The sequence below is a fragment of the Pecten maximus genome, chromosome 16 (genome assembly GCF_902652985.1).
Source record: "Pecten maximus chromosome 16, xPecMax1.1, whole genome shotgun sequence".
NCBI classification, from domain to species: Eukaryota; Metazoa; Mollusca; class Bivalvia; order Pectinida; family Pectinidae; genus Pecten; species Pecten maximus.
The window spans coordinates 20,584,058-20,606,223 of record NC_047030.1 but is presented as its reverse complement, the minus strand read 5'-3'; the positions used below and the strand labels follow the sequence as shown (position 1 = coordinate 20,606,223).

Below are 22,166 nucleotides of genomic sequence, written 5' to 3'. Positions count from 1 at the left end.
CTGAACAAAAACTCGAAAATGTAAATTTAAAAGCCGCCAGAATAGTTACTAGTGCTAACAAACTAATATTGAGAAAAAAAACTGTAGTCGAATTGAGGATACTTCTCATTTTCTCTTAACATGTAATACATTTTCCTATCTACGACAAAACTATATTATCGCCTTACCATATATCATAACTGTAAGTTTATTACTGTCTGGATATGCTTCTCTTTCCATCGACGATAACACGAAGATATTCATTGCTGTGTGAACTTTCCTGGTAATATCAAAACAGATTTAACATGCTGCCGAAGCATGTACATGTTTTGTTTTTCAATTATTTCAGATTAATACCATACCTAGATATATACCTACAGCAGCAAATCCCTTCTTCACAGCTCTCTTCCTTTTTATTAAGTACAATGTATTTAATCATTTGGTCAAATTCCAACTAATGTTTTCACTTTAGACTCTATTGTCATTATGATACGATGTTGTGTTTATCATGCCAATGCTGTTACGTAACGTCAATCTATCTATCTATATATATATATATAGGTGTCAGATTTATATGAGTATCTTGACTCTTGTTTCTGATTCCTTTTCGTATGATTTGTATGTTGTATAGATCGTTAAATGAAAATTCTCAAATAAAATACATTTTAAACTGAGTTGATATAACTTGTTTCACAATTGTTGTGGAATAATAAGATTTCACTTTTAAGTAACAGTACAACGGATGTAATTGCTGGCATATCTTCTCACTAGCTATCCCCCCCCCCCCCCCCCCCCCCACACACACACACACACACCGAGGGTTGACAGGTAGGGAAGTATACGGTAAAAACTGAAATTCTACATTATGTTTCCGTCAGAAAATTGTATTACGGGTAAACCCTTCGCCAATAGACAAAATAAGTTTACACCCGATTCAAATTCGACTGAGCTTTACGTTACGTGTTTACAGTTGAGAGTGCTGAAATCTATTGGTTCCTCTTATTGACAGAAATAAGCGAAAGGCAAACGACAAAACTGTCGTGTATACATCATCAGCGTCTCCCTGATAACACCCATTACTTACATAAACATGAGGGTAAAATAACACATGAGAGTAGATGTGATCGGTTAAATGTTGCCAATGCTCGTTTCTTACGCCGCATTTATTTGGCGTCATATACCGGTGTGATTTGTGACGTCATAAAAGGGCATAAAAGGTCTATATTCGATTCCTAGGGAATGATGTTCCCACGAATGTCAGGAAATATGATACATGGGCTAAATCTTACACACGAAACTTTTTCATATTTTATATAAAGCGAAACCTCAAAATATGCATCGTTTAAGAGCTCGTTTGCTTTGGCAATATAATAGGATATCATAGACTTAAGATAAAATTAAAAAAAAACTTGTGAATCTCTTCTATTCAGACTTAGGGATAGGATGCAGAGTGGAGTTTGAAAGGTCTATGACAGCCTGTATCTTCTTACCTGTCGAGGTAATTTGATATCTCTTGTTATCAATTTTATCCCTTATCATGGGTCACCATACACCTGTGTATTTAGCTTAAAATAATACACGGACTCTATCTGGTAAAGAGTGACCCATATAGTGGCCACTATCTCCAGGAGACACAGAGTTAGAGACTTTACAGGTTGAAAATTGTCCGCCTAAAAACCAAGTATGGAGTCAGTGAGATTTATTAGTATTCCACGCACATACTCTGTGATGCGGAAATTGTCGTCACGTAATGCGGTAGTGACACGAAATCGCCTGCTGTCCCCAAATAACCTACAACTACCAACAGTTTCCTGGATTCTAGGGGCCAAGATGAGTTCCCTGTCAGCCCCACCGGCGAGTCTCCTCCATCCGATGAATTTTCCCCGGAAATTACTGATGGGACCCGGCCCATCAAACTGTCCTCCTCGGATACTTAACGCCAGTGCCCTACCCGTCCTAGGACACCTCCATCCCGAGTTTACACAGGTGAGTTATACAGCCCCACAATGTTAGAGGGTGTCGCTGTCGGGTACTTACAACCAGAGTGTGGAGCTAATTAATGCAAGTTTAAATATGACAGTTTAATATAGCATAATTATAATAATATCACTCATAATTTCTAGTTACGTTGCCTAATTAATTTTCTTACGTGTTCTATCGATAGGGTGTAGCAGTGTTGTAATAAAAACATTCTGTGGTTGTTGATAAGAATTAGTGTGTAGATAAATGGATTAAAAACATCAAATGATGCAGTATTGTAAAAATACAGAATATAGATGTCCTAAGAGGCTAAGACTTATCTATGCATACTTACACTATTCATCAACACGCTCTTTTGACGTAATAAGCAAAGTATTGTTATTGACAGCTTTGTTCATATAAAATCGTCTATGAGAACATCTGACATGAGTCACATATATATAAAAACTAAAGTGAAAATGCAACTCTTTTTTATCCTAATTATTACTTACAATCCTTCTAACCATTCCCCCGGTTATTTTTCTTTTCGAAAACTGCAAACAGTGTTGACATTAGATTCTCAACATACAGGAGATAAGCTGACAAGTCTGACCAAAGTCCCTGTTGTACACGATATCATCAGCATCCTTGACAACAATAGCTTTCATGACAATTCATGACAATTCACGACATACAGTTTGTATAAATATATAACCGTGTAACATACATACATATCTCCCTCAGTTCGAATTTGTATTCCTATTTAGTACTTAAGTGACGATATGTGTTAATGTACCTCCATAGTCTCAGTTTATATAGGTCAAAACAGCCCATCTGAAACGCCTTATGTGTATTCTGTAATATTATATACCTAAATATGTACCCCGACTACTGAGGGGGGCAGCCATCTTCGATCCATCTCTACTGAACCGTGACCGGGACCCAGCTGTTTGAAGATGTGTCAACTTCACCAGTCAACATACCAAAGAGTATTATATATATTTGATAAAAACAACATACACTTTCAAATTGTTCATTCAACTTTCATTTTGCTTACATGATAATTAATCCGGAAGTAATTCTGCTTACCGTTAAATGTTATTTTTCACACTACCCAACAAAGCTACGTTAAACTGCCGTGAATCTAACTATACATTGCAGTGAGCGCTGGTGGTTATCCGTATCATATTTCCTCGATAAACACCCAGAAATGCTTGACGTCATAGAAATAAAATATATCTTTTATAAATGGATATATATAAACATAGGTATGGGTAGCTAGAGGCTCAAGGTTACAGTATAATGCCTTAGAAACTCTATGAATCATTTAAACTCTCGGGTATCCTAGACAACAATAAATCACGAGATCCGACACCCTACCTCACATGAGGGAGTTGATTCTTCTTTACAATGTGAAGGAATTAATTGAAAAAAGGACGAAAAATATAAAAATATTCCTTCTCTGTATCAGATTATACCAATGTAATACTGTCAGTATATATCAGTGCATAAAACTGAGGTTCTAACAACTTATGTTCGGGACATACCCAATAAAGTTTATAGCGATCATAGTCTAAAACCCGAATCCCTGATCAATTAACAGCCAAAAGTGGTTTAAAGAAGGACATGTAGAACAGAAAGAATTTACTTAAATGACATAAGTGCATGGTACATTTAGAAGGAAATTTAGTGAACTAAGATACAGCGCATATGCCGAATACGGCTGCTTTTGTCTTTCTTGAACCCAAGAGTGACACTTGCAGCAAAAAAAAGGTGGACGTCGTGCATCAAGAAACAAAAAATATCCCCAAGACAGTCAGATCTACTTAAAAATAGCTATTTCAGTTTACACTAACATTATGTTGGAGTTCATAGGTCAATTTACTACGTTGTCGTTGATTTTATTGAAGTTTGGTTTGGTTTGGTTTATTTTATTTAACGTCCTATTAACAGCCAAGGTCATTTAAGGACGGCCTCCCGTGCGTGCGACATGTATGCGTGTGGTGAATGCGCATGTGTGTTTTGGGAGGCTGCGGTATGTTCGTGTTAAGTCTCCTTGTGATAGGCCGGAACTTTTGCCGATTTATAGTGCTACCTCACTGAAGCATACTGCCGAAGACACCCAGCAGCACACCCCACCCGGTCACATTATACTGACAACGGGCGAACCAGTCGTCCCACTCCTAATATGCTGAGCGCTAAGCAAGGAGCAGCAACTACCATTTTTAAAGACTCTGGTATGTCTCGGCTAGGGGACAGAACCAAAAGCCTTCCTCACAGGGGCGAACGCTCAACTAAAGGCCAAAAGTGAGGCATTGTCAAGGGAGACATTAGGAAGAAGAAAGTTGTTCAGAAAGAAGGGAAAAGATAAGATCCCAAATTTAGTCGCCTCTTACGATCATGCAATGGGGGCAGCAGGTACAATTCTTAATTTGAAAATGACTCCGATTAAGAAAATGTCTTTTTCGTCGTCCTACCTGATTTCGAATATTCATATATCACGATCAATTAGATTATAGTCAGACAATAGTAGGACTTAAAAAGAACATCCTTGGTTACCTCCTTCAATACGAGGCTCACAACTTGTCAATCAGCCCTCGTATTTGTAAATCCGCATCTCGTCGCTCAAGGATTCTTCGGTGATGCTAGGGTCATCATACAGAAATCTCGTCCTCCAAAGACTCAGTGATGCTATGGACCAAAATTATTGAAGTCCCGAGGGAAAGTCGCGGAAATCAAAATAGACCTAATAAATCTTAAGATATGGCTGTAGGCTAAATTACTCCTGTAATATAATCAATTAAGTATTCTCTTGATATTGTATAAAACACGAAATATATGTTTTTATTCTAAACAGGAGCAAATATTGATCAGAATTTTAATTTAGAATTAAAAAATTTAAAAGATATACGCTGTTTAATTATGGTACTGAAGTGGATTGATGTTCCTTTTTTTTTTTATAAATGTCATGAGGTATCATCAAAAGGTTGTTAAAAAGAGACACTATAATGGAATAATATCTGGTTCAATAGAGTTTAATAATAATGCGTTTGTTGTATTTAATTAGATTATGGACGAAGTGAAGAATGGTGTGAAGTACGCCTTCCAGACAAACAACAACTGGACAGTCTGTGTCTCGGGCACAGGTAGCTATACAGTATAACCCTTTTAATCTCACCAATATCGTAGGAAGGGGCTTCAACAGAAACTGACTTTGGTTTCATCAATTTTCCTGATTTTAAACATAATTTTTTCCATGAGAAAACATTACTGGATTTAAGTGTACATAAATGTAAATGTAAACTTTATTCTTTCACAACATTTGCGAAACAGGTTATACAAATTATATTATCTCAATATCAATATCTTGCTGGTCCGGATGGAAGCGTTCAGGGGGAGAAAACTGGAGTACCTCGAGAAAATGTTCACATCCGATCGGGGAATTGAAACCCTAGCGCCTAGGTGAACGGCAAATGTATTGCCATCCACCTATCATGCATGTGATGGGGAAATATTCATATATTAGGAATTGTTCTTAAATACTGTTACGCTTTCCTCAGAAAAATTAAACAAAATCATGAATTGAAAAGCTTCTCACTTTTCTTGATTCTTTTATTTTTGTTTTTCTTATTATTAGATATAACTCCATAGTAAGCATTATATTCACTAAAAAGACTTAGGAGCGCCATTGCGAAAGCGGAACTAGGAGGTATACCATGTAATATATACATACATATTTATAGAATCTGAAGTTATAGGTCACAGTCTCTAGTTGGTTTATGGCAGATTTTATATTTAGCCTGATCTTAGTGACAGTCATGAAAAAGCCTGGCTTATAGAAGACTTTTCAATGGATACGACAGCTTGGCGATATCTCATAAAATAAATATTTTGTGGGGAGCTTAGCGTGTCTGATACTCTACAATTCCCTCTGATTTACCAGTTCTATAAGTAAGATGCTTTCAGCCTTTAATTCAACACGGGACTAGGCTGGTAAGCTGGGTTTCCTTCGAGCTTTAAGCTACAATTAATTATGGGCATTCATCTTACTTCTTCGGTTATAGTACAACTTAGACCTATAAACTTAAGGTAGACACTTCATTGATATTTCCAGGACACGGTCACCTCAGTCAGACATTATGGAGTAATGTCAATGTATTGCATAGTAAACACTATATCAAACAATATTCAACAGTCACAAAACGCCAAGTCACATAAGACAGTACCTGGGGTATAGGTTTTATTGTACTCCTGGTGAGAAAGGAAAAGAAAATGCGATTTAAATTATGTCCAGGTAAAAGCGTCACGGATTTTACAGTTTTTATTCAACACTGTACCAAAAGTACAGTCGCTATTCTGTAAATAAATAACATAATTAAATAAAAAAAATATAAAAATAAAAGCAAAAACAAAAAACAAAACCAAACAAACAAATCAAAATAACAAAAACAAAACAATAACTTAGAGGTTTGATGCTGAGCCTGGCTGTAGAAGTTACCTTTTACATTTGTAGTGAAAAGGCTTATTGTATTCTTAATAAACCCCTTGATATACACCATCATCCTATTTACAGATACAAGATGTAATTTCATAGAGCCAGCTTTACGACTATATTTCGATATTGAATACCGTGAACGCATGGCTTGATAGTAGTACACAGGTGTCATATGTAAATAACTTTAAAAGCAGATCATCTTCCGGAACACTGACGAAAATGCTCGACGTTTTGTAAATGTACCCCAGGACATCATTCCTTGGCTTAATTTTCCACTTGGGCGAACTTACTTACAGGTAGAACAATAACAGCTCGTCCATTATCAAGGTACTTGATTTTCCGGGCCTGACTTAACGTGTGACGAAAGCTCTTATGATTAAAACTTTCAACAAAACTTTAAAATACTAAGGGAGATAAGCCTTGCCAATCCCGTTTTGCAGTGGTCGTTTTTTGGCTGTCCATACCATAATAGATCACAAATAATACCCAAACGAAATCTCACCAATACATCAGCCCCCCCCCCCCCCCCCCCCTCAGCTCTGCAACGAAAACCAATGAAACACAACAAAAGTGCAAAGACGCCGCGGTTCATGTCCAAATGAATTAACCGCAGATATACAGAGAGCAATATTGGATTTTTTTTTTTTTTTTTTTTTTTTTATATAAACAACTTTTAAAAAAAAATATTTTTATGCTAAAATAGCATGAAGATTATCTAGCAGTATCTTGTAATAACACGCAAAGTGCTCTGAGCTAGATCAACCTACCGGACTTTGACCCTTAGTTCATCCCTTTTTTGACATTCATTTTTGCAGAGGGTGACAAAACATTTATTAATGAAGTGAATAAATATAGTGATGGATTACAGCATACCCGGTACCATTTGACCATATGATAAAGATTACCTAGGAATAAACCTTTTGTCACGCAGTAGTGGAACATGACAAAACAAGAGTATATGACTTTAATATCATAGCTAAAATAACTAAACTTATGCTTTGTTTGGATCTCCCGGGTTTCATATTTTGATACACTTTAGCATTCCAGTGTTATTGCAATTTCAATAGCACGACCATTTACAGTACCTGGCCGTGTGTGGATTATAAAGTACATCGAACTAAACATAAATCTAACGCCTACCTATATAACCTAGACAACCATACTGATGTAAACATACAAGGCACGCAATAGGCAAATCAGGTGTCAAGGTGGAATATAAATTGCATAAAATGACACCGATTTCGTGGCTGTTTCAATCACTACGGAGGAGATAGACTTCATTTATGTGCTGGAAACGCATTGGCACGACAGTTTGAGAAATAGTGGCCACGTCGATGTATTATATTCTTTCAGAAAGGCGAAAATCATCACATGTATTTCTGAAGATCAATACCTAGTATAGCAGTGCGGTTTCATAAACTATTTTGAAAATCCCATATCCCATAAGTTCACACGAAGAACACAAACGTACAAGTCGAACTATTAAGCATGTATTATATACTTTATTTCTATATATAACTACATTTTTGTCCAAATAGTTAAATCAAATAAGTCTGCATGCGAATAAGTTTAAATACCTCTTTGCTCACGTCATTTTTCAAATACACTTTCAATTACAGTTGTCTCCCTTAATGTGACAACCTCTTGCGATGGTAGAATCTTGCCAACTATATTCACTCTCCTACGCCGGCATAACTTCACGAAGATGTATGGCTCTTTTCAGCTACAAATCACTTGGATAACATCTCCATTTAGCATAATTGCCAGGTTTCAGGTTGAGTATCTCCTTAGAGATTCGCGTACGGAATTTGACAACAGTAGGTTGTTTTCTCATGTTGACTCCCGATATTGCTTACAATATGATGTTGGGCATGAGCTACAACGCGTCTAACGGCACAATACTCTATCTTTACTACTATTGTAAACGTTTATCTGTATACGTACTTTCCCTTCAATATGTAACTACTATAGTTGTATTCTCGACTTACCTCCCTTTTATCTTAGGTCCATGCCGCCATGGAAGCTGCATGTTGTAATTTACTGGAGCCAGGGGAGACCACTCTAGTGAGCGTGAATGGTCTATGGGGTGATCGTTTTGCCGATATGGCCAACCGAAATGGTGAGTAATGTCTATGAGACAAGTCTTATATAATTAAACCAAATGAACGTGTACGAAAACAGTTAAACGTTATTGATGTGATCTACACATACATACTATTGACTGTGTAGTGTCTGTAACAATTCCTTTTCTTTTACGAAGCTGACGTGATTCCGTCAAACGTGTGTATTGACATATTAGATGTCGTGTGTATTGAAAATTTAAGGCTGACATATTAGATGTCGTGTGTATTGATGATTTAAGGCTGACATATTAGATGTCGTGTGTATTGATGATTTAAGGCCGACATATTAGATGTCGTGTGTATTGATACTTTAAGGCTGACATATTAGATGTCGTGTGTATTGATGATTTAAGGCCGACATATTAGATGTCGTGTGTATTGATACTTTAAGGCTGACATATTAGATGTCGTGTGTATTGATGATTTAAGGCTGACATATTAGATGTCGTGTGTATTGATGATTTAAGGCTGACATATTAGATGTCGTGTGTATTGATGATTTAAGGCCGACATATTAGATGTCGTGTGTATTGATGATTTAAGGCCGACATATTAGATGTCGTGTGTATTGATGATTTAAGGCCGACATATTAGATGTCGTTTGTATTGATAATTTAAGGCTGACATATTAGATGTCGTGTGTATTGATGATTTAAGGCCGACATATTAGATGTCGTTTGTATTGATAATTTAAGGCTGACATATTGGCTCTATCAGAGACAAGACTGTGCATTGACAATTTAAGGCTGACATATTAGATGTCGTGTGCATTGATAATTTAAGGCTGACATATTAGATGTCGTGTGTATTGATAATTTAAGGCTGACATATTAGATGTCGTGTGTATTGATAATTTAAGGCTGACATATTAGATGTCGTTTGTAGTTTCGTTTAAACTACAGCAGATAGATAACCTACTAGAAGTATAATTCCCGAGAGTTTCCTGCTTATTTTCAGGACCATCTTATTTCCGAAATACTTCCTTGCAAGGAATCTATAGCTTATTTCATTTTTAAGACCAGCTTATTTTACAATGTCAGTATACGTGACCTCAGAGCTGGGTTAAGAACATTAAATTTACAAACTGACGAAACTTATCATATTAGTATATATTGTATTGTAGGTGCTGTTGTAAAGAAAATACATAAACCCATGGGACAAGTGTTCAGTCTGGCAGACATTGAGGAGGTAAGGATCAATACTGCGATAAACGTCACGCTACGATAAACGTCATGCTACAATAATAGTCATGCGTCACGCTATGATAAACGTCATGCTACACTAATTGTCAAGCCTCATGCTACAATATACGTCACGTTACTATAAAAGTCACACTACAATAAACTTCACGCTACAATAAACGTCACACTGCAATAATCGTCACGCTACAATAATTGTCACTCTACAATAATCGTCACGATATAATAGTCGTCACGATATAATAATCGTCACGATATAATAATCGTCACGCTACAATAACTGTTCACTCTACATTAAACGTCTCGCTTTAATCATATTCACGCTACAATCATCGTCATGCTACAACAATTGTCACGCTACAATAAACGTCACGCTACTACAAACGTCTCGCTTCAACAATCGCCACGCTCTAAAGAATAACATGTCTTCTGTCTTCGACACTATCTCTTTACTGAATCATAAACGTGATTCATGCCTGTAATATTACTGCTACATTTATCACAATGTATTTCATGTTTATTTGTGAGTTAAATGTGATTTAAAAACCAGATTACTGAATAATATATCTAACAATCCATTCTCTTCATAATATGTCTCTTTTCTTCTTTTCATAGGGCTTGAAAACATATAAACCAGCATTGCTGTTCATTACTCACGGTGAATCGTCTGGGTCGACTTTACAGCCACTAGAGGGCGTAGGAAAGCTGTGTCACAAGTAAGATGACTAGATGCAGAACAGTTAAGTGTGTATATATATTTATGGAGACAGGGCGATCCATAGATAGGACAGCGGCTTAGTGACCGAAGGGTCGATAGTTCGAGTCCCGGCTCGGGCGCTGTGTTGTATCCTTGAACAAGATACTCTGTTGTATACCAGTCAACGAAGCTGTAAATTGTAACGTGGTAGGGCAGTGCAAGAAATGTCGTGTGTAAGCTGTTAGCGTCGAACAGGCAGCTCCGGCGGTACGCTCCCACAGGAGGTGGAAAAGACTTTGTCTGGTTGCTAAAGGTCCAACAATCTCGGATAATAATTTGCAAACCGCTTTGAGACAGCTATGATGTTATGATATAGCGGTATACAACTCCAAAGTATTTTTCTTCATATACTAAAGAATCATGTTAGTCCAGTAGAATGCATGGAATACCATCAACCGGCAAGAATTTAGCATGCATTCAACCAGACCGATTACTTCACAGAATAGCCATTACTATTTCTGGTTATTACCCTCTTTTGTCCAGCATTATCTAAGCATTCGGTCTTTTTTAGTTCTCGGCAAAGTAAAATGCCGTTATTTCGTAACTAATATCAAGTCTAGTATCGGTATGGGGAGGTAAGCCTGTTTACGTCTGCTTATAAAAGTCTTTCGCAAACCTACTGTGCACATTATCATCAAATTGCTCGTGTCGACATAGGCTATATGTGTTCTGAATGTTATGTCACACTTGAAATGAAATGTATTATCATTATGTAATGTGAAGTGCATTCAGAGTCATTCTGCAATATAGATAGTATGATATATAAATGTTGTGTATTTATTATTTATATTCCATTTGGTGATGTCTCTGAGACGATTATATGGCACAGATCCAAGTAATCATCCCTGTCAACTTCAAATATCAGCAAATGAAAAATGGTCCACATTATTAGTGTTTTTTCCATATATGGTGTGTTTCGCCACGTCATATTAGAGAGAAAGGGAGGTATCATGTCAAAATAAATCAAACAATATCCACAACAGTCATAGTAGGCAATGTTGTATTTTAATTCCAAAGGGAGAACCATCTGTGGTACCGGACACAATACCCATTAACAAATCATGTACCAACTATTTTTTTTCTTCAATTTTGATATTTTTATACAGATTTTCCACATAATGTTTTCATATGATACATACAGAAACAAAGACAACTTTCACACACACTTACGTACACAAACTGTATATATCTTGAATGTACATTTGTAGGTAGCTTTGTTATAGCTAGTAGGTGAATAATACATGATTAAAAAAAACCTTTACATAGTACAGCACGTTAGACCCTTCCGTAGCATAAAATAAAGTGTTAGAGTTTCGAGTTGCGTAACAGTATAATGTGTTTATCACCAGGATATGTCCTTCTAGGTAAAACATTTCAGTAAGGAGTAGATAACATGTGTAATATCGCTGGCTTAGTTTGTACTTTTGGTTTGGTTTGGTTTATTTTGTTTAACGTCCTATTAACAGCTGAGGTCATTTAAGGACGGCCTCCCGTGCGTGCGACATGCATGCGTGTGGCGAGTGCGTATGTGTGTTTTGGAAGGCTGCGGTATGTTCGTGTTAAGTCTCCTTGTGATAGGCCGGAACTTTTGCCGATTTATAGTGCTACCTCACTGAAGCATACTGCCGAAGTCACCCAGCAGCACACCCCACCCGGTCACATTATACTGACAACGGGTGAACCAGTTGTCCCAATCCTAATATGCTGAGCGCTAAGCAGGAGCAGCAACTACCATTTTTAAAGACTCTGGTATGTCTCGGCTAGGGGACAGAACCCAAAGCCTTCCTCACAGCGGCGAACGCTCAACTAAAGGCCAAAAGTGAGGCATTGTCAAGGGAGACATTAGGAAGAAGAAAGTTGTTAAGAAAGAAGAGAAAAGATAAGATCCCAAATTTAGTCGCCTCTTCCGATCATGCAATGGGGGGCAGCAGGTACAATTCTTACGCCCTACCTGCAGGGCACTAGTTTGTAATAGCGGTGTTGTAGCTTTAGTAAGTATTATCTTCAGTAGTTTTATTAGAATTAGTACATCTGTAGTCGTATATTTGGAGACAGTTTTCTGTCCAAACCAACTATGTTTCACTGTTTTATTACTTGTTAAGACCGTGTATACGTTCCAGCCTGAAATCTCTCTCTTTGATCCTGAATGCTAAAATTATAGAAAATTAATATATGAAGATATTGACACCCTTGTTAAAAAATGACAGAAGCATCTTTGACATTGCTTAGACAGTGCATAGCTCCTAGCATGACGTCTGGCTCTTTGATCCTGATAAATATGTTGAATGCTAAAATTATAGATGTTGAATATATGTAGATATTGACACTCATATTGAAATTGACAGAAGCATATTTGACATCGCTAATATTTGCATTCCAAATTGATTTCTACATCATTCTCAAAATAACTTATCATCAAAATCCATTATTGTTATACCGGATTGCTGTGGAACATTGATTAATTATACAATATGAACACTGTCATGTTGAATGACCACATGTGACCATTATTACTTCAAAATATCCACAAGTTACGTTGTTATTTGATTGTATTCTCTCTAGGGAATGTCTGCCTTCCTTTCAAGTCTCTATCGTTCTGTTTACTTGATATAGACTGTGGCATTTGATTCCCTCATTTTCATCATCAGTTACTTTTAATTTCTCTTGGCGAAGTCATACATTTTACCTAAGAAGTATAGTTTAAAAAAAAACCAGCCAGTTATCCACAATGACATGAACCTGAAGCTATATTTGAAGTGAAATGAGATTTGTATTGAGAGATAAATCAACTTGAATATTTGTATGTATAATGTAACGAAGTATCAGGTATTCATGATGCACAATAATTAGATCCCATCGGTTTTCAGAGATATGTTTGTTCCATGCCAAAATATATATCATATTCACCATGCGACATCCGCTTTCAGTTTACAAGTTCACACATTAATTAAAATTAAAAAAAAAATGTTGATAAGTTTCCATAGATAATTGATTATTCAGGAAGCAAACATGTTTTGACTGCTTCAAATTACCAGCAATAACAGGAACACGACTTAGTCGTGACAGCATTGAAATCAGGGATATTGCTGTGATAGCTTAAGGTAATTAAACCCTGGTTGGCATTTGCAAAAGGAAGTTCATAGTACACCTTGGGTGTTTTTAATTTTGAAAGTTGCATACCCAATTAATCATGCATTTGCTTACATCATCAGGAAATAGCGATTGATTTCCCCCTAATAATCCTCCAAATGTCTGGTAAAAGAATCTCACAATATTGAGACATGGGTGTACCGCTAGAGCGCATAAAGATGAACAATAATTTCCTAAAAATCAAACAAGCCCAGTGATTGCAAAGAACACAAAGAAAGTGTTGTTATTGTTGTTCCTTTTCATGGCCTGTTCATACGAGATCCGTGTATTTACAGAATTTGTTGAGTGGCTCTCATAGGGATAATAATTCATTGTTCTTAATTTTCCAAGGTACAACTGTCTGCTTCTCGTGGACTCTGTGGCAGCCCTTGGAGGCGTGCCCATGTACATGGACAAGTGGGGTAAGTATTATAACTCAACGGTCGACACTACAGTAAAATGTCAATCTACCTTACAATCAACCATTCTGTATATTATATATGTTTGATCTTCAATAGAATCATGGTCTATAGACACAGACAGACCCGGCAATCTTAATAAAGGTGCTGCAATGATATTTTATATACCTTTAAATTATAAACTATGGTACAGTCCATGCGCCCCTTCTATATTCCACTATTATGATCCATTTTGATTTCCTTGGCTTTCCTTCCGGATTTCCACACATTTGGTTCCAAAAACTTCTGTAATTATCTTACAGATGTAGTTTTATTTTCACTTAATATTAAATCGTCACTTTATTTATATTCAAATGTCTGATGACTTTTGTGTCCTTTGTCTTTGTAAGTGACAGACCTGTCACGTGCCTCTGTCTCCCTAGTTACATCACTCCTGGTCGATAGGATGATGTTTTTGATTAAGTGTTCTTCTCTGATAATGAAGAGGGACACATATATAAAAGAAATAGCCCTAATGTTATTAAAGGAAGCAATTATCCTTTTACCATTTCGGTCAGAAATCATTTGAGTCAGAGTATATTATAGTTGTGCTATATTGTGAAATTAAGTGTCAAGAATACTTAAACTGCTGGGGTTTTATTTCAGAAATTGATGTGATGTACACAGGAGCACAGAAGGTTCTGAGTGCTCCCCCAGGGGCCAGTCCGATATCGTTTTCAGATAAGGCAAGGTACATACCATCTTTGTCGCTTTGATATATTGTATAATTTTTCGATATGATATAGGTTGCACCCATAACAAATATGTTATTTCTAATTATATATTTGAAGTTTCTAATTAGATTCCATGAAATTGGATCATTCTGTATTCAATAACGCTAGAAAACATTCAGTAAGAAGTTGTCAGTATGACTTAGGGATTGCCCGTTTACTTACCATAAGGAATTAGTCAGAAATCGTTACGAAAGCATTAAGATATGCTAAATTGTTAGTGTCTTTATATCACTTTAGTCTAAATATTTGTCCTTAAAGAGTTGTAAATAATGAATTATAGCACAATAAAGCACGGAATTTCAGCATTACAAATGCATAATGTATTCGTCCTTCATTACGAAGATAATAAAATCGAATATTGGTAGTTCTCTGGACTATATAAAGCTCGCCTACACAGGCAAAATATCTTGAAGTAAACTTGACCTGAAAAAATATTCACACGAAATTTACCAAAAAACCACCTGAAAATGAGATCAAATACAAATGAAGACATTTTCATGTCAAGTGTATGTCAATTTGACCTGAAAATATCTTCCTGTAAATTGTGGTAAAACTTCCATGTAAATTTGATGTAAATTTCAAGTCAATTTCAGGTCAATTTCCTGACATGAACTGTATTCTCTGATTACACTTTGACCTGAAAATATTCACATGCAACTGACCTGCATTGACATGAAGACATTTTGCCTGTGAATGATATGTGTACTGGCTATACAGAATTTATGATCTAGTAATGCGATTATTGGTAGAATAAGGTAGTACATTTTCGAATACATATGTGCCTAATCTTATCTATATAGTGCAGTTCACGATTCAGCATACATATATATATATACAAACTATATATTGTATAACTTAAATTTTGGTGTTGAATTTGTGATGCAAAAAGGGATAAATTAGATGATACAATGAATGTTGTGTTTTCCTGACGTTGATTTTTCCATTCCAGGGCCAAAGTGTTAGGCCGTAAAGTACCGGTGAGGTCTTTTTATTTCGACATGAATCACTTGGCCAACTACTGGGGTTGTGACGAGGAATCCCGAAGGTAAGAGGATGCAGCTTGTGACGTACCACTAGAGGGGCTCCGAATACAAGTCCCGATGGATATAGTTGTTGAATTATGACTGTAGAAGAAGTTCATGTTGAGTGGTTTAATTGCTTGTTGTTAAATTATTTTTTTCTTACTTAAGAAAAACAAAAGATGATTTTTCCGCATATCGGTAAAAAATTTGGAAGTTTGTTGTTAAAGAAACAATTTTTGAATCAGAAGAAAATAATAACCATCATTCTGTTTGAGCAGGTATCACCACACCGGTCCTATTTCGAGTGTGTACGCTCTGAGGGAGGGGCTTGCCAGACTTGCAGAGGAGGTCAGTAATCTACCCTAGCACAAATCTTTAAAAATATAGCACTCTTATCTTTGATAATAATAAACGCAGACCCAAGCCAGTAGTTTATGGCATATTCCAGAGATTGAAAAAAGCATTGTAGATCTTTGTAAGACAAGTAGTAGTTTTGTGAATTTTAGCTAAGCTGAAAATATCTCCGAGATATCTATTCCATGCTTATACAGTGTCTTGGAATACACGGTATTAATTTCTTTGTACTTTGGGGTATCCATAAAAAATCTATATTTTATTCCTATTTTTGCTCTTGTATACTATATATATAAATATTACTGTTTTTTTTACATTAACTATGGTATTTTAAAATCCATCCGAACTCTTTTATGTCCACACACCCGTTAATGTGAACTGCATGTAACAAGAGTATCAGAGCGAATCATTAATACAATTTCAATCACTGCCTCTGATAGGGATAGAAAAAGCAGAATAATTCCGTGTTTCGATCTGATCCTTACGAATGGTGGTATGATTTCTGAGGAAAATCAGTTATCGTGGGAAGAATAATTCCGTATTTGACCTGAAGCTCACAAATGGCGATATTATTTATGAGGAAAATAAGTTATCGTTGAAAAAATCATTATCGGGGAAACAGTAATTCCGTATTTCGATCTGATCCTTATGAATAGTGATACAATTTCTGAGGAAAATAAGTTATCGTGGAAAGAATCATTCTGCATTTAATCTGAAGCTCACGAATGCTGATACTGTTTCTGATGAAATAAGATAATGTGTAGTATATCGCAACTTTCCTCTGTTACAAAATCTTTATCATAAAACATGAGGTGGCTGTAGTATGTGTTCCAACTAGAATGATATATGATGTATGTAGGATTATTCTTGTACTAGATATCAACATAAGTATTTATGTTATCTTCTTTGTTCACGACATTTTATTTTGTTATGTTGATGTATTTATAAGGGACTTGAAGCGAGCTGGGACACCCACAAGCAATGTGCAGAGATGTTGCACGAGGGCGTGGCAAAGCTTGGTCTAGAATTACTGGTCACAGACAAGGTATGGTTATATCTGATGATATGTTACACGAGGACTAGAATTACTGGTCACGGACAAGGTACGGTTATATGTGATGAGATGTTACACGAGGACTAGAATTACTGGTCACGGGCAAGGTATGGTTATATATGATGAGATGTTACACGAGGACTAGAATTACTGGTCACGGACAAGGCATGGTTATATCTGATGAGATGTTACACGAGGACTAGAATTACTGGTCACGGACAAGGTACGGTTATATCTGATGATATGTTACACGAGGACTAGAATTACTGGTCACAAACAAGGTATGGTTATATCCGATGAGATGTTACACGAGGACTCGAATTACTGGTCACAAACAAGGTATGGTTATATCCGATGATATGTTACACAGGGGCTAGAATTACTGGTCACAGACAAGGTATGGTTAAATCTGATGAGATGTTACACGAGGACTAGAATTACTGGTCACGGACAAGGTATGGTTATATATGATGAAATGTTACACGAGGACTAGAATTACTGGTCACGGACAAGGTATGGTTATATCTGATGATATGTTACACGAGGACTAGAATTACTGGTCACGGACAAGGTATGGTTATATCTGATGAGATGTTACACGAGGACTAGAATTACTGGTCACGGACAAGGTATGGTTATATCTGATGAGATGTTACACGAGGACTAGAATTACTGGTCACGGACAAGGTATGGGTATATCTGATGAGATGTTACACGAGGACTAGAATTACTGGTCACGGACAAGGTATGGTTATATCTGATGAGATGTTACACGAGGACTAGAATTGCTGGTCACTGACAAGGTATGGTTATATCTGATGAGATGTTACACGAGGACTAGAATTACTGGTCACGGACAAGGTATGGTTATATCTGATGAGATGTTACACGAGGACTAGAATTACTGGTCACGGACAAGGTATGGTTATATCTGATGAGATGTTACACGAGGACTAGAATTACTGGTCACGGACAAGGTATGGTTATATCTGATGAGATGTTACTCGAGGACTAGAATTACTGGTCACGGACAAGGTATGGTTAGATCTGATGAGATGTTACACGAGGACTAGAATTACAGGTCACGGACAAGGTATGGTTATATGTAATGATATGTTACACAGGGGCTAGAATTACTGGTCTCAAACAAGGTATGGTTAGATCTGATGAAATGTTACACGAGGACTAGAATTACTGGTCACGGACAAGGTATGGTTATATCTGATGAGCGGCTCTAGTTTGCTCCTTCCTGTAGTGTTTTATTTGATGTTCCTACCCGACGTCCGTGTGTCTATAGTAAAAAGCTTCTGATAATACATTGTATATACATGTATCATGGACGCTTATGGATTTAGTATCACAGAAATAACTAAAAAATATAGAAGTAGGCAGGGAAGACTTACAAAGACCACATGTGGTCAGTTGAAGTCTTTTCCTTTGTACATGTACCAGACATGTACCCCTCCTCCCGTCCCTTTTTATGGCACACTACATTTGTAACAGGTGGTTTTTAACACGACGAAAACTCAAATCGACGGTTCACCATTTATTAAGTAGGTAAAAAATACCCCGAAATAGACAAATACAAAAATACAGTAAAAACTCTCTCACACTCAAGGGAAACAACTCTCGACCTTGACAGGTATAATTTTACCACATGTGTATTATAATAAATTGTCTAAAAAGCATGCCTTTTTCCCGCTCTAGATGGTATCCAATAAAAACAACCGGTCAAGTTCAGTCCACAGGTCAGTCTAGGTTCAAAGGTCTAAATCTATATTTAAATCCATATCTATACCTACCAAGTAAAACTACACACAGGTAAACACTGTTTACGCTGTCCATTAGCCTCAGGGTATTTTACCTGGCTTCTAATATAACACAAGTATATTTATAATACATGTACATTTATTAAAATACATTAGAAATTAAGCACATAAATATAACATTACACATTAATTACAACATTTCCTAAAACATATAATAATGATTTAAAATACAAATATTACACTACTACACATTTTATTGGGAAACAATGGTATAACTTGGGTTTTTAATGTCCGCTAAACAAACGACAACAGATAAAATCACCTCTGAGACCCTGCTATCAGTCGCCTCTCACAGCAGATGTTTCTGTACGAGTTTATGTAGACAGTTATATACAAATGTAGATGTCGTAATAAATGTGGTAACAGGTGCATTTTAGCTAGGAAACATCCTGATAATGATAAAATTGGTTTGTGCGCGTGGTTTCTGGTTAATTATAAGATGGATAAAGTCGATGACCTCCGGTATCACATTCAATTAAGATGTTTTTTTCTCAATCTTAACAGACAGTTCGACTGCCTTGTGTAACAGCCATCAGGGTTCCGTCTGACGTCAACTGGAAGCACGTGGCCGACTACGCAATGAACACGTGAGATTATCTAATTAAAAATATATTACACTACATGTAATTATAGATATGATACTTCTTGGCAAACTGAACCAAATTAGAAGTGCTGGTAACGTCTAAAGTCAAGTGAAGATAGAAACTTTACATGGATTTTTTATTTGTTTATTTTTAGATGGTTTAAAATAACGACAATTGTTCTCCTGGCTTAGGTATTATTTTTATTGATTGATAGATATTAGCAATCTTGAATGTGTTTTGTTTCTCGTGTGATAGACAGATCATTTCGATATACAGTACGTTTAAATGGGATGAGGCAGCAAGATTATTCAAGTGTATAGTTTTTATATACACGCGTCATATATCAGAATGCTGTCATTTCTGCAGAAATTTTACAGAAAAGCAATCAGCTTTCCCCTAAATCTAGCAGTGAATGTCTTATCAGGTATTGCGGTTTAAATCAAACGAATTCCTGGAATATTAATATCAAAGCTTTCCCGCGTTGATTTACAGATACCGGGTGGAGATATCCGGCGGACTTGGAGATTTGGCGGGAAAGATTTGGCGGGTAGGAATTATGGGATATAACGCCACGCCTGACAACGTAAAACTCGTACTCCGAGCTCTGAAGGAAGGAATTCAGCTCGACAGACAGAAGTCAAAATTGTGAACGTGAAACCGAGGAGTTATCGGATAAAGTCAGGCATTTAAGAAGATTCATAAATTAATTGTAGAAAAAAGGCAAATGTAAGGACGTCTGGATAGTCAGTCATTAATGCCAGTTTGTTGGAATGAAAACACAACTTAGGCTCCAACATCTCAAAAATATCAGTTATCCATGTACTTTTTGTGAAAATGATTGAATTTGTATGTTTTATTGTTAAACCCATAAAATATTGTGTCGAATTACTCATGTTGATCGGATTTTGAAACATTTATGTGAAACAACCCTTCACAAACAATTTCTTTTATCAGATACAATATTTTACTTCATATAAAATTTATGAAGACTTCACGGGAATATCAATGCAAATAATTATATGGTGCGATCGGGAAGAGTTTGATTTCCCCATCTTTTAGTCTTTATTTCCACAGGGCTTACCCTAGCACCACTAAGGAAGCACGATGCATGTTTGTTGTTTGTTTGTTTACTCAGTTTATCGCCTCGTGAACAGTTAGAGTCATATTTTGAGGTTGGGGTGCGGTGGGGTCTCCTTGTAGTAGTTGGTGACTACCTCATGATGATCACAGAACAACGTAATGGAGGCCCGTCGCTTGCCACCCAGAGCAAGTAGAGTAAAGTATCTTGCTCAAGGACAATCAGGGCAAAGCAGACTGGCCCATTCATCAGCTTCCTGAGAAACACAAACCGACACGGTTTGGGAACGTCAAACACCCACCTCGGATCTTCTAACCGACTGAGCTATCGCCGCCCCAGTAACAGGTACAAAGAACTAGGTATCAACTCCTTAGATCTGTGACTTTATTGGTATTTAAAGGTGCTTTTCGCCCGTGTACCCGCTGTACCTTCCGTTGATGAACGAATTCTGATCTTAAACCGCCAACTCTATATAATGTGATAACTGCTGTTGTGTGTAAAGTAGTTACCGAGAGGTCTCTGTAATATTGTACGTGTGTGTTCGTGTTGGTATCGAGAACAACAATTATCTCAATGTAGCTGGAGATTTTCAATGTGTGTCTTTTGTGTGGATATTTCTATATTGTTGTATGAATTATATGATATAAAGGATTATTATATATTATAACTGGATGTGGATTTCTAGAGTAATTGAAAGTATACAATATGAATATATATGTATGTATGATATATAAAATATGTACATTCAGTCGAGAACAACGAAAACAGCATTATACCAAAGACCGCTGTGGATATGTTTAGCCCATCAAGCATAATATTATGAATATATTACAAAAGTTTATATATACTTATCATGTAATATCTAAGGAATTATCAGATAGGAAATGTGTGTAACATGCATGAACACATTTATATAGAAGCAACATGAAATGATTTTGTTGAAAATTCTATATTTTAAGATTGTTGAATAAAACTATCCAGTGAGAGAACGGTCTATGTAGAATTACTTTGTTTAGATTCATATTCTACTCTGGATAAATGTTGTATTATGCACAATTCAATATATAGCTATATAGGTCTCACACAACTAAGCGTTTCACTATATGTTATTTCTAATGACACCATCCTCTCAATCGCTCATTTTAAGTTCAAATGGTGTGGCATAGCAAAATGGTATATACATGTACATGTAACATACACTTGTTTAAAGGAGATACATGTACATGTATCTGTTATATTTTTAAAACACACTTCGGATGGGTTATTTCACACGAACGATTTTGTTTAAAGGGAGATAACCCGTGTCGCGACACCACCGATAAGTTATATCGCATGAGCTTCTTTAAATGAAGAAAACCGTAACATATAAAACACTTCTGAGGATTTCTATCCCACAGACATTGTAAAGGCAG

The 22,166-nt window shown here is 36.4% G+C and overlaps 1 protein-coding gene across 1 annotated transcript; it reads left to right on the top strand.

The window, feature by feature from the left end:
* Positions 1 to 1,593: 1,593 nt before the first annotated feature.
* Positions 1,594 to 21,748, top strand: LOC117345164 (serine--pyruvate aminotransferase-like). Its single transcript, XM_033908166.1, has 12 exons — positions 1,594 to 1,965; positions 5,006 to 5,085; positions 8,440 to 8,552; positions 9,680 to 9,744; positions 10,371 to 10,471; positions 13,993 to 14,063; positions 14,706 to 14,790; positions 15,783 to 15,878; positions 16,134 to 16,203; positions 17,159 to 17,254; positions 19,597 to 19,679; positions 20,169 to 21,748. The coding sequence occupies exons 1-12, from the start codon at positions 1,663 to 1,665 to the stop codon at positions 20,323 to 20,325; spliced, it is 1,320 nt and encodes a 439-aa protein (XP_033764057.1). The 5' UTR covers positions 1,594 to 1,662; the 3' UTR covers positions 20,326 to 21,748.
* Positions 21,749 to 22,166: the final 418 nt, after the last annotated feature.